Raw genomic sequence first — 14,098 nt, 5'->3', positions numbered from 1 at the left:
ATTTTGCTAATATATAAAAAAGTAGATTCATTTAGAAAATCAATTCTCTTTAAGAAAATCAATTCTCTTTAATAAAATCAACATCGATCTTAGCTTTCTATCCAAAATTAAAATTGATTAGAAAAAGTCAAAATATGTCTACTAAAAAAACATTTTAGAGGAACAAGTGGTAAAAGTAATAAATCATTTCAAATTAAAATTAGGTAGATACAAACTAAATTTAGTCTTATTCTAAATCATAGTGCTCTATGTATACAAATATGACATGATCAATCAAATGTTACTGACTTTTAATTGTATAACAAGATGAAAAGTTTTTATTGTTCAAGCTAAATATAAAAGTCGATGGCGATATATAATTGCCTTAATTTCTTTGACATTAAAACTTTAACAATAAAAAATAGAACACTTCTGCTAATTCGATTTTTCATTGGAGTAAGTAGGGTCTAATGCTTAGATTAGTCTAATCTGAATATTATATGAAATAAAATCTAAAGTAGGCTTGAGTGGAAAAATATGATGATGAACTCATGTACTACAAGTATTTATATAATCGAGACTGAAGAAGCCACCTTGTTTGTTGTATACAATTATTTTCCACTATCTTGCATTGATATGAAAATTATAAATAATTACATATAATAATAATAATTTGAGAATTGTTTTTTAAATAATAATTGACATTTTCATTCTTTGATGTGAAATTATGTTAGCGTGTTATATTACCATGATTAATTCCTAAATGACAGCTATCATACAATACAAGTACTTAGGGCTTGTTTTGATTTACCGAAGTGAGCTAAACTCGACTGAATTGATTGGAGCTAAAGTGAACTGTATTGAGCTAAACTGATGACAGAAGGAAATTAGAAACTGAACTGAACTGAAATTAAGCTGAAGAGAACAGACCCTTAGATTTCAAAAACCATAAGGATAGTAGAGAAAGTGTGAAAAGTGGGACATATAAGAGGAGAAAGTAGGAGAGAGCCAGATAATATTGTAACTTTTGAGTGATATTTAAAGTAAATGATGTTATTATCAGACAATTGGTGCTTGTGTAAGAAGTTAATTGTTAATATATAGGAAAATTTGCAAATTGCAGCCATTTAAAGTTTGTATTTTGCAAATTGCAGTCATTTAAATTTTTTTTGCAAATTGCAGCCCAAAAGTTAATATAAATTGTAAATTGCAGCCCGATTCAATTTTTTCATCGGTTTACATGTTGAAAAATTTTTGGTTATGGTTTAAGGGGTCATTTTAATCCTTAGGGACCCGAATTGAGCTCGGAATCAGCAAAAAAAAATAACGTAAGTGTCTCATATTTACAATTTCCCACAAATCGATACATTTTTGTTATGCAAAATGAGATACTTGTGTTATTTTTTTGCTAATTCCGAGCTCAATTCGGACCCCTAAGAACTAACATGGCCCCTAAAACCTTAATCGAAGATTTTTCAACTTGTAAACCGATGAAAAAGTTGAATCGGGCTACAATTTACAATTTATATGAACTTTTGGGCTGCAATTTGCAATTTTATTTTTAAATGGCTGCAATTTGCATAATACGAACTTTAAATGGCTGCAATTTGCAAATTTTCCTAATATATAAGGAAAAGAAATGAAAAAAACTGTAACAAAATTAAAATGTGAAACCGATAAAATTAGAAAAGTGTAACGAAAAATAAATAGCTAACCTTGAATTTTATTATGGCTATTTCTTTAAACAATTGTTATGTTGAGAATGAAGTGATTTTAATATGTATTTTTTTAAGAAAAACCTAAGTGTAAACGAATGGGGTAGAGAGAAAATGTAGTGCAAGAAGCTTGATGAATAATCACCAAATAAATTTAACATGATGATAGAGTATGTGAAAAGTAAAAACATATGTAGTAAAAGAAGTAAAATAAATTTGGTTTTTATTAAATCAATCAAATTGTTGCATTTGTAACCAAATTAAGTAATTAAAAGTTTAGATGATTTTACATAAAATGATGCATATAAATGATATAAAATTACACTATAGATTAAACGCCATAATTATATTAAAAATTGTTAGTGCATTTTTCCTAAATCTCAAAAAGAAATGATTAAAGTGATTTGATCATATCATAACTTTAGCCAAAATAACTCTTTTTTATATATATAATTGGGTGTGGAAAATGAGAGTAATAATCGTCGACATATACACTTTCATTTGTCTCACACAAGATGACAACAAAAAAAGGCATACGTGCACGGAGCTAGGAAGGAGAGAGAGAAAGAGGATTTCCAAGAAGTTGCAAAATCAACTTTGAATGATTATAATTTTGATATTATTAATAACTAATTAATTATAAAATTTGTACACCTTTTTTTTATTAAAAACGCTTGGACCATTCAAAGTTAAACTAATTACATACGTACTTAGCTACTTTATCTTGTACCAAAATATTCACCCTTTCCACTATATATATATACCTCATTTCTCCTCGTGCTCTTACACCAAACAAACAAGTTTCCTAGCTTCGTTCTTTAACTTTCAACTACAAAATTCTATCACTCTTAATACACACAAAAAACTACAAGAAAACTATACTACAAGATCAACAACAACTAACACTAACAATTTGAAAGATGGGAAGAGCTCCATGTTGTGACAAGGTTGGACTTAAGAAGGGTCCTTGGACTCCTGAAGAAGATCAAACCTTGATCTCTTTCATTCAACATCATGGCCATAGCAATTGGCGCGCCCTCCCCAAACAAGCTGGTAAGCTTACATACATCTGAACCTTTTTAAACCCTATCATATATACTCTAGTTCGAGCAGTATATATAATACAAGTAGTCAATATAATACTGAATTTGTATTATCTTGATTTCTAATTACATTTATTTTTATTATTATGCAGGATTATTGCGATGTGGGAAGAGTTGTAGATTGAGATGGATAAATTATTTGAGGCCGGATATTAAAAGGGGAAATTTCTCAAGAGAAGAAGAGGATACCATTATTCAACTTCATGAAATGCTAGGAAATAGGTGAGCTTATGTTTTTTTTTATTAACCATCTTTTTCTAATGAACTCAAATTTAGGATGAGAAATAATTTCAAATAAATCATGTTTTATTTTATGATATAGAAATCTTATGTTATTTTTTTCCAATTATTTTAGGTGGTCCGCTATAGCAGCAAGGCTTCCAGGAAGAACAGATAATGAAATAAAAAATGTGTGGCACACACACTTGAAGAAGAGGCTCAAAGAATACCAACCAACAAAATCACATGCTAAAATGGCTAAAAAATGTCATGATGCCAATAAGAAAAAGGCCCCCGCCACCACCACAACCACCACCACCGACGACTCTTCTAGTGGATACAGCTTCCCGGAAAGCACAAGTGATCATATCGCAAACTCTGGGTCTCCCCAACAATCATCATTAACAAGTGATGACATGTCATCATCAGGGACCGAGATATCAAGTATAGAAGTACCGAGTGACACGAGCTTTATTATAAACGTACAAACTTTTGACAATTCTATTCAACAATCCGCGAATTTGGACTATCTTCCCATCATAGACGAGACATTTTGGGAGCCACAAGACTTGTTACCATCATTAGATGCATCCGAATTTGACAGCATTATGGAGGATAATGATCAAATGGTACAATTTGAGACATTTTTTAGTGAACAAGAACAAAAAAATAATAGTATTAATGTACAAGTATACGATAATAACGCAGGTCTAGTAAATTACGGTGATGCGGAAGATAATATGGATTTTTGGTTAGATGTATTTGTCCAAGCAGGTGGGGCCCCAGAATTGCCAGAATTTTAAGCAACTTTTTTGGTGCATAATCACATGCAAATGAGGGCGGCGTGAAAAGGATGGATAATGGAAATTATTTTACCCCACTAATTAAGAAATTATTATACTGTTGATTTTTTTTTTTGGTTGGTTATTTTATTTTTCTTTTAAAAATAACCATTAGGTTTTTTTTTTTTTTTTGTTTTTTGTTTTTTTGTTTTTTGTATAGTAGTTTAGATTTCCTTTAGGGTTACAAAAGTCAAAAGTGTACGCTTGTTTTTTGACTGTTAGATAAAGAGGTTTGAGAGATTTATAAAGAATTATTTCGGACCAAAAATCTATTCAATGCAAGCATACTTTCTTACTCTATGTACAATTGTGAAATTAGAGGATTTAGCATAAATAATTAAGTTAGACTATATAACTTTGGGTGTATTATTCTGTATTTTTCATGAATATGTGGTTTTTTTATTTTTATTTTTTTTACAAGAAATATGTGGCTATTATAACTTTGATCAAGGATTCTTTTTTTTTTTTTTTTTTTTTTGTTTTACTAAGTTGTTAGAATTCCGAAATTCATTTTATGTATTTAAGTGATTGTTATAAAAATAAAAAATAACTCTAGGGATTAGAACAATAAATGAATAAGACTACACATAGAATCCATAATCTAAACTAAATGACTATCCTTTTAGGCAAAAGCTAATGAGCGCCCCCGGGGTGTTAGATAAGAGAATTAAAGTGCAAATATTAGAGTAAAATTAACAATAATTACACCGAATGACGCATGATTTTGTCATGAATTCCTAACTTAATATCAAATTTAGGAGATTTGGCTCATATAATAAGGGAAGTGAGTGGGAGAGTTTAGACCACAAACTGTTTTAAGAGTGTTTATGTCATAAAGTAATATGTGCATACGTTATATTTTACTCGTACTATTCCTTTATCTACTAATACTAAACAATTCACAACAACAATACTACAAACTAAAAGTTTAGTTAATTTACTACGAATGAATTTATGTAATGTATTAGTGAGTAGTTGTCAATAATATAGGGTGAAAGAATAAATGAATATATCAAAACACGTAAACAAGTAAACAACTTCTCTCTTTAATCAAAATAATAATAATAAAATAAACATGTTAAAAAGTTTGATAGATAAATTTCTTAGCATTGCATATAATGAGTCGTGTAAAATAAAATTTTAAAATTATAACTGTAATGTAAAAGTGCAATTTAAATGTTTTATTTTACGGCCGTATGTAAAAATTTTGATAAACAAAACTCAACAAAAATAAGGTTAATGGACTAATGTCTCTAATCAATTATTAATCGATGGTCTTGTTGTAAGAGGCCTACCTATAATGAGCCCAAACTAAAACACTCATATAGTATCTTCAAGCGTAGAAGTTTGAAGTTATGGAAAGTCAACTTTGACCAACAATTCCATTCAGAACAACGATATTTTTTATTCAAGAAATACTTTGTATATATATTGCTTCTACGTGTAGCAAAACACAAAAGAATAATGTAATTATAAGCTTTAACTTTATAAGTTATAAATCGTCAAATGTTGTACCTTTGGCGGAAAAATATTGATCAAACTAGTCAAACTCAAATTCGAGTAATTTAATTAATGGAGTGTACAATATGTCATATGTGAAAACTTGAAATAAGTCTAGCTAAATTTAAGTATTTATCAATAGACTACTCATATTCATTTTGATAATAGTTGTTGTTGAGATGTACAATAGAAATTGTCAAAAGTTACGTACGTGAATTCGTGAAATAGAAAGATCAGATTACGTAACTCATACTCCCTCTATTTCAGTCTTCACCTTTGGTCATCGATCAATATCTTCTGATTTATTCCGTATTAACAAAAATTGTAGAAGTTAACATTATATAAATTAACTCGAATTCATAATAAGATATGACTCAACAAGTTTTTAAGTACTAAAAAAATTAAAGTAGGTCCGAAGATAAAAATAAAAAGTATACTTCATAGTAAAATATAATAACAAACGGATTTACCATGATGGATTATTGTTTTTATATAGGGCCAATTCAAGATATGTTCTAATTTGGGTCAACCTTTTGCATGCACATGCATTCTCTACTCTCTAGTCTCTTTTGAACGCTCCAACTAGCAGAATTTCACGCAATTAAACACATAATGTAATGAGTAATGACATTATAAATGGATGATAGCAAAAAAATCACTAATATAGCGAGACATATATAGTGCTTAAAATATTGAGTTTTGACGACTATACTATAACGTACTCAGATTAGATATAACCACTTTAGAATTAGAATGTCAAATCACAGAAATTGATGCAGACATTTCTAATCTATAGTTTTCGGATAATTAAGGGTAGGCAAGTTGATAATGAGCAGTTATTATATATGCTGGATTATAATGATCTTTTCAAAGAAGGCTAGCAATCGTACAAGATAATAGTTAATAACAGCTCACACACCGACACACGTAACTTACGTATTTTATGATACTTTGTACTAAGGGCTTATTCCGATTTACTGAAAACAACTAAACTGAATAGAATTGAAATGAATTGTTTATAAGAGAAGGAAATTAGGAACACTGAACTGCAATTAAGCTGAACATACAGAACAGACCCTAAGTATACTACTTGCATAATTTGCCGAGAGCCCGAGAGAGAGATTTGCTTTTTTTCATCTCCAGTCACGTATTACTAGTAACACTTTGATCATTCATGTTAACATATACTTCCTCTGCGTACCTTATTGTTTGCATTATTTGACCCAAAAAGCTCTTATAAAAGGTAAGTTCATGATGCAAATAAAAGGAAATTGAGAGAGTACGTTCTCTGTTTCTTTTTACTTGCAACACACATTTTAGACACACAGTTTTAATAGATGATTAGTGAAGATAAACAAGCGATTTAGCAAAATAATTGTCATTTTCTATGTTATCAGAATAAATGTAATTTTCTTTTATTTTTACGAGTACACAAATTTACGAAGTCTGAAAATTTTCAATTAGAGACAAAAAGATACTTCCTCCGTTTCTTTTTACTTGCAACACAGCCTTGTGGCACGTGTTTTGAGGTCGGGTTTATGTAATGTAAACGGATAAATTATTCATTATAATTTTTACAAATGATACTTAACCCTATTCTAATCTTCGTGTAAAAATTATATTGATAAAATCGCTCGTTTATCCTCACTAATCATCTCCTAAAACTCCGTGCCTAAAAGGTGTGTTGCAAGTAAAAGAAAACGGAGGAAGTATATACGTAACGACTCGTAGTAAGAGAGCAACACCCATCAAAAACAATCATGTCTAAGGCACATATCATCCTCCCTAGATCGATTTGCCACTAGTGGTGTCACAATCTTCAAGTTGCATTATTCAATCGTTGGTCTATCGATGCAAGGTCTATGTAAACGGCGCTCATTGGATGCCTCACAATAATACTAAGACTTCGTAATGTTATTAGTGTTTTATTGAAAAGTCTTTTATTTGATGCAATAATAAGGTCTATGTACCCACAATTACATCAATCCAAAAGACCACGAGCCTAGAAATTTTTGTGAGTTGTATTGGGACCATGCATGCATGTAATTAATTAGCAATTTTGATCTTAATGTTAGTCTACAAGTAGTTTAGATACTCAACTATTAGATATTTTCAAAGTATTTTGCCTAGCAAAAGGTATCAACTTGAGCATCATTTTCCTATTTTAAGGAAGTGATTGGAAAACTAATTGATAGCTCTATATATTTAGATAGATGCATGCTATCTTTGGCCGCCATTTCAATTTCACAATTGAGATCAATGTGTTAATTTTGCCAGCTGTGGAATAACAGAGATGTTGATTGTTTCAAATTGTTGCCCTAATTGAAAACAATAAGCATTTGAAAGAGATAGGTGAATGTAATAATATGGTTGATTTGTGTTATCTAATTTTAGCTGGCATAGAATTAGAATGTACTCTTAAAAGTTACATACAATTGATCTTTAGTCGAAAGGTCTAAATAAAAATTATTTTATCTATTATCTCGGTTTCATAATATGTGCAACAAAGTTCTTAACATGGACTTTTAGGTAAAAAAAATTTTGTGAGTGTTAAATGGATATATATATATATATATATATATATATTATATATATATATATATATATATATATAGGTTAAACCCCGTGCAAATGCACGGTTGTTGGATAATTATGATAATAATATAATTATATAAAAATTAATGAATCGATTCATCAGGTATTAAAGTGCATGAAATGTAATAAAACAATTAAAACATGTGAGAGAAAATATTTATAGTTATAATGTGCAAGTTGATATTTTAGGAAGTTTATTTTAGAATTTATATAAAAAAAAAGTCATAATCTAAATGCAATCTTTATTTTTATATAATAACGATTTTTTTAGAAAGTAATTTTGGCGGGAATTATTTTAATAATATGTTGCCAAGTGTTCCTTCAGATTCGCTTTTAATAGTATGTAATTGATATATATATATATATATATATATTGATGCATCAGATAATTTAAGGAGAGAAATAAAGAGAATGACAACTTGAAAAGGAAAGAAAACATTTGTTGCATATAATGTTTAGCATCCGTTTTAGTAGTTTTGCACATAATATGAAATGGCGAAATATAAGTTAAAGGAAAATTGGCTTAAAATAATACAATATCAACTATCAATGTTGTGTACAAAATAATACGAACTCAAATATTTGCAATTAGCGATACCACCTTTTATACTATATGTACAAAATGATACCTGGAGAAATATTATTTCATCTATATTTATTATTATTTTTTATTATTAATTTTCTATTTTCTTTTCAAAATACATATTAAGTCAACAATTTCCTTTATAATTTGGATTGATGTCCCACCCCTTTGTTAGACCTTTTTTTTTTATTATTATTGAATTGTCAATATGTATTTAAATATTTTTTTTTCTAAATGCATATAGTAATTTCTACTATCACACAGTAGTAAATAGGATATTTCAATGCATTATTATGTTGATATTATTAGTTTTTAAAATTATTTTAAAAATCCAAAATTTTCCCACATTCACCAACCAAAATAATGTGGGGAACTTTTGTATTTTTTACACAAATTTTGAAACTAATTATATCAAAATAATAATGCATTTAGATAGTCTATTTACTATTGTGTGGTAGTAGAAATTACTACAGGTATTTTGAAAAATATTTAAATAAATATTGACAATTAAAAAATAATCCTAACAGGTGAAGCATTATTAATTTGGATTGTACTTTAAAGAAAATTGTTAACATGATATGTATTTTGAAAAGAAAACTAAAAATTAATACAAAAAAATAATTGAGTATTAAATATAATATTCCTTGCGATACTTTTCCGAGAATGCAAAAGGTGATAAAGCTAATTGCAAATAGTTGAGTTCGTATTATTTTGCAAACACCGTTAATAGTTGGTATTATTGTAAGCCAATTTTTCTAAATTAAAATAGAACAAGTCATATGATTATAGGCATCCAAATGCACACATCCATAGAATAAGGCTGGGCCTGGGAAGTGATGGGCCTATGTGATTTAGGCCACTCAGTTCTAATAGGAAGTCTTCCTTTTATCTCTTAAGAGTCTTAGCTCACTTTTTGGATTTGACCTTCATGAGATAATTGTAACTATTTCAAGGGCCTATTAGAAAGGTCCCCAATAAGTTTAAGACGCAAATGTTATGAAGAGTCTTCTACTCTTCTTTGATCTCTTGTCTTAGCTCACATGCAAGCGTTCGTAGTTTCAAAAAGCCTCAAGCTATAAGGCAGGTTATGAAGCCATACATGTGATGCAGTGATTGTAATTCAACATTGGCACGATCGAAGCAGGCGAAAGAACACCTCTACCCATCCTGGCCGTGGATAGTCAGATCACTAAATGTTGCTTGTTAGACTAACAAGTAACAACTACTCAATACAGGTAATATGCACCTTGATGGTAAAGGTAGAACCATCAAATCCTGCTATGCTTTAGCACTTCATAGTTCCTGCGAAGTACATCTCTTGGGTGTTATATGCAACCCACTTATGACATATGAGGATCACGATTTTCTGGCGGTGCTTGATGAATTATCGTCTGACGAATCCACCTCAACATACAATCAATTTTTTTTTTATCTACCGAGCAAAAGATTGCTCAATTTTACATGGAGAGAGGAGTATTCAGTATAAGTGTCCAAGTATATGATAATTTTAAACTACATAGAGTATAGACAGCAGATAAATGGGCACCAACAAGAGCAGATCGTCTTACAAGGAGGCCAGCCATCTTGCAAACTTGCTGGTTTTATTCGATTAGTGAAATTGTGGAGCCTGTTTTCAGAAACAGCAATGAACCAATCTCTGCACACCTGCAAGTTTGCAAGCTAGTAGAAAACAGATAATAAACAAAAGCCAAAAGAAAGAATAGCATTCGGGATTTAGAAACCAGAAGGATCAAATCACATAAATGTCAAATGTATGATACAGATAGAGGATCGTGCCTCAACACCCCTCCGATTATCATCTCACTGCTATGCAAATTCTTCCATGCCTATAAATTTAGAAGAAAACTTGCAAAAATCAGTCTTCGAGAGTAATGGTCTGCCACAAGCGGGAGCCAACTCAATAGTCTCACAAAGGGCTTATTGCAAAATTTTACTATTACTACTCGCATAAACTGAAACACATTGTAAAATGGGACTGAGCTTAAGCCAGGCATGAGTAGGCCAAAGTCTTCTCTTCAACAAGCTCTGCTGCAGTTGCATCCATTTTCTGCCTTGATGCATCGTCAATAGGAAGCCCTGAAAAACACGAAACAAAGTTAGAACTCAGAATAAACAATCAATAGCTTTAAAAAGACAAGAATTGATTTTACACACTGCAGCCATATTCATTATATCAGTGTAAATTTTTTATCTAATACGAGTAATTACCTTGGACGATTTTCCATTCTCCATCTTTACATGTCACTGGGAAAGAGTAAATGATTCCAGCTGGTACATTGTATGAGCCATCAGAGTACACACCCATAGAAACCCAAGTACCCTGTAAAGAGTAATCAAGCAAGCATTACATACAGCTAGAACACTTAAAGCTGAGAAAACAGACGGTAGAAATATGAGTAACTTAGATTTGTTACCAAAATGAGCACAGATGAAAACTAACCTCTGGGGTTCCAAGGACCCAGTCACGGATGTGATCACAAGCTGAACTAGCAGCTGATAAGGCACTGGAGAGCTTTCTTGCTTTGATGATGGCAGCACCACGTTGTTGCACAGTGCTAATGAACTCTCCGTTCAACCTGCAAGGCATAAATGCAAACAATGCCGCCAAATTAAACACACACCCAAAAAAAAAAAAGAAAGAAAGAAAAATATCAACAAGTATCATTAACTAATCATTAACCTCTTCTACTTACCATGCATCATCAGCAACAAGCTCACGCACAGGCTTATCACCACTTGAGGTCTTCACGGATGCATGGTTCACATCAGGGTACTGGGATGATGAGTGGTTTCCCCAGATGATCACATTCTTAACATCAGATACTTGAACACTAAGTCTTTCTGAAATCTGGCCAAGAGCCCTGTTGTGATCTAGCCTTGTAAGACATGAAATGTTCTTTTCTGGGATTGATGGAGCAAACTCCTTTAGAATCAAGGCATTGGTGTTGGCAGGGTTGGCAACAACCAAAACCTAAAGCATCAGGAAACGAAAAAAGGCATGAGAAGAGGCAATTTATAAGAAATGACTATTATATACATGCTGCTGTTCAGAAAAGAAGCATGTGGTCTCATCAAAATTAGCAAAATCATAAAAACAGGGAAAACACCAGACAAATATTGATATTGGAAACCAAGTGACCAATTAGAAACAGATAGGTAATAAAGCAAAGACTGAGCAATCATGAGAACTGGACATCAAGCAAACATGGAAATTAGAAACCAAATAACCAACTTGAAACTTGTCCATAAGTGGTACGAAACATATTTCACAGCAATTTCACTTCTTTCCTCAACTATTCTAATACTGAACAGGGCTCAACAGGCTCTAATAAAACAGGACAGGACAATATGATACGAGCAGTTCAGAACACCAGTCAAAAAAAGGCGAGTGAAGCAATCTTGTAAACTGAAAATAACAAATTTAATCAGCAGATCTGAGGGTCGTGTTTTCATTTGTATTCTCTAGGGACTAGCAAACAGAATAAACATCATGTCATTGACTCCTAACTATCCTTTAATTACGTAAGACGTCGAAGGACATAGAAAAAGTAGTATAAAAATATGTAGTGAATCATGTACATGATTATCATAGCCAATTTGATATTGATAAATGCTAGTGTACACCAGTAATTACATCTTTAATCGGAATTTAAAAATAAATTGAGCTAAATAACAAACCTTGCAGTTGGGGGCAGCATGTTGCTCAAGAGCAGATGCTTGAGACTTGTAGATTGACACATTCTTTGCCATCACATCCTTCCTCTCCATGCCTTCTTTCCTTGGGAAGCCACCAACCATGACAGCAACATTTACACCTTTGCAGGCTTCAGCAGCATCGGTTGAAGCAACGATACCTGCAAATAATGGATCATAGCAATTCATAAGTTCACAAGTCAAAAAATAAACATAGATCCTCAATATATGAACACACTTCAAACTCCGCATCAGAAAATCCATAATCGCCAACCTTTAAGAAGTGGGAATGCAGCATCAACCAGCTCCATTTTAACTCCATTTAAAGCCTCAGCAGCAGGAGGAATATCGAGCATGTGTAGAATCACAGGCTGGTCAGCACCTAGCATCACTCCCCTAGCAATCATGGGAACAAGAGCGTATCCAATTTGCCCTACATGTCCAAAAACAACAAACAGGTCACACAACTTACACAACGATACAACAAAACACGAAAAAGAACATTGATTCACCCAGTTTGAATCACACATAGTATAAGTAGTGTATAACAACATAGCTGCAGTCAAATACTACAATGCAAAGTCGATCAAACCAGACATAAACACACCCTAATTTAACACGAATTGCAACATGAATACATAAACGCTTGGTCGCTTGGAAACTCAACCCACACAGACGGATATACAGAACTCCTTCAAAGTCCAACCGGTGTAAGTGTAAGGGCACGATACAAAATCGAGATCCAAACACCACAAACACAAACACAAATGACATAAAACAAATCAAAAATCGATATACGATTAGAATAAGGTTTAAGATATGAATGTTTAGGCTCAGACACGCACAAATGCGGTCATCAAGAAAGTACACACAAAAATGCATACTCGCAATTAGTCTCAAACGACTAATTCAGCATCGAGAAATGTCTTTGTCATCACTGCCTCAACAATATCCAGTCAATTCAAATCTTACCACTACGATCTCCTATTCAATTCATTTTTAGGTCATAACAGATTCACTATTAAGCTAAAAACCAACATTTCAACCGCTATGAATCACAAAATCAAAAACAAAACCTCAAAATCACGAATCTAATTACAAAAATTAGCTTAAAAAACAGAATAATCAAATCAAAACCAAACAAATAGTTAGATCTCACATGCAGATTAACACATTAATCAAATCAACAACAATCTAACAAAAATCTGAAACAAATCAACAAAACCTAGATCAATCGCAATAAGAAAAAAATTCAAAGACGAATCAAAATAGATCTGGAAAAGTACAAATGAATCGATGAAAACAGAAAATAGGAGAGAGAAAGAGGAGGAAATTACCGGCGGCACCGGTGACGAGGACGCGAAGTGGTTCTTTGGCCATTTTAGTGCGACGAATTCGAAGGAGGAGAGAGAAAGTGAGATGAGTCAAGCAGGTGAGTGGAGAAGAAAGGTTTTGAGAAGTGATGTGAGGAGGAGAGAGAAATGAGAACCAAGGTATTTATAGCTGGGTGGAAAGGGATTAATTAGTTGCTTGATTAGTTATACGACGGCGTTTTAGTGGGGTTTAGATTTTTATTTGAGATTAGATCCGTTGTGTTTGTGGTTTTCAAGAATGGTTCAATGTTAGAGAACACGTAATTATAGCAATGGGAGTATGAATGAAGCATTGTAACTTGTAAGAATGGATCAATGGGAGTAATATGGAGTACATGTATTACTTTTTATGACCGGGGAATGTAGTCGTGTAGATTAGTTTAAATAATAAGATAAGATTTTTTTTTTAAAAAAAAAAAAAAAAAAAAAAAAGCTAACAAGTTTGGATAAAATGAGAAAAAACTACTTGTAATCA

The 14,098-nt window shown here is 31.7% G+C and overlaps 2 protein-coding genes across 2 annotated transcripts; one reads left to right on the top strand and one right to left on the bottom strand.

Annotated features, from left to right (window-relative positions):
• The first annotated feature begins 2,381 nt into the window (after positions 1 to 2,381).
• Positions 2,382 to 4,261, top strand: LOC110689432 (transcription factor MYB4-like). Its single transcript, XM_021866221.1, has 3 exons — positions 2,382 to 2,747; positions 2,890 to 3,019; positions 3,153 to 4,261. Exons 1-3 carry the CDS (start codon positions 2,615 to 2,617, stop codon positions 3,817 to 3,819), a joined length of 930 nt encoding a protein of 309 aa, XP_021721913.1. The 5' UTR covers positions 2,382 to 2,614; the 3' UTR covers positions 3,820 to 4,261.
• Positions 4,262 to 10,269: 6,008 nt separating this feature from the next.
• Positions 10,270 to 13,742, bottom strand: LOC110689431 (malate dehydrogenase, cytoplasmic). Its single transcript, XM_021866220.1, has 7 exons — positions 13,588 to 13,742; positions 12,525 to 12,683; positions 12,236 to 12,411; positions 11,251 to 11,528; positions 10,998 to 11,133; positions 10,766 to 10,877; positions 10,270 to 10,633 (listed from the first exon to the last, which is right to left on the bottom strand). The coding sequence occupies exons 1-7, from the start codon at positions 13,628 to 13,630 to the stop codon at positions 10,539 to 10,541; spliced, it is 999 nt and encodes a 332-aa protein (XP_021721912.1). The 5' UTR covers positions 13,631 to 13,742; the 3' UTR covers positions 10,270 to 10,538.
• Positions 13,743 to 14,098: the final 356 nt, after the last annotated feature.

The sequence above is a fragment of the Chenopodium quinoa genome, unplaced genomic scaffold, assembly GCF_001683475.1.
Source record: "Chenopodium quinoa cultivar QQ74 unplaced genomic scaffold, ASM168347v1, whole genome shotgun sequence".
Lineage (NCBI taxonomy): Eukaryota > Viridiplantae > Streptophyta > Magnoliopsida > Caryophyllales > Amaranthaceae > Chenopodium > Chenopodium quinoa.
Note: the sequence above shows the minus strand (reverse complement) of the source record. Positions and strands in the feature narration are given on the sequence as shown.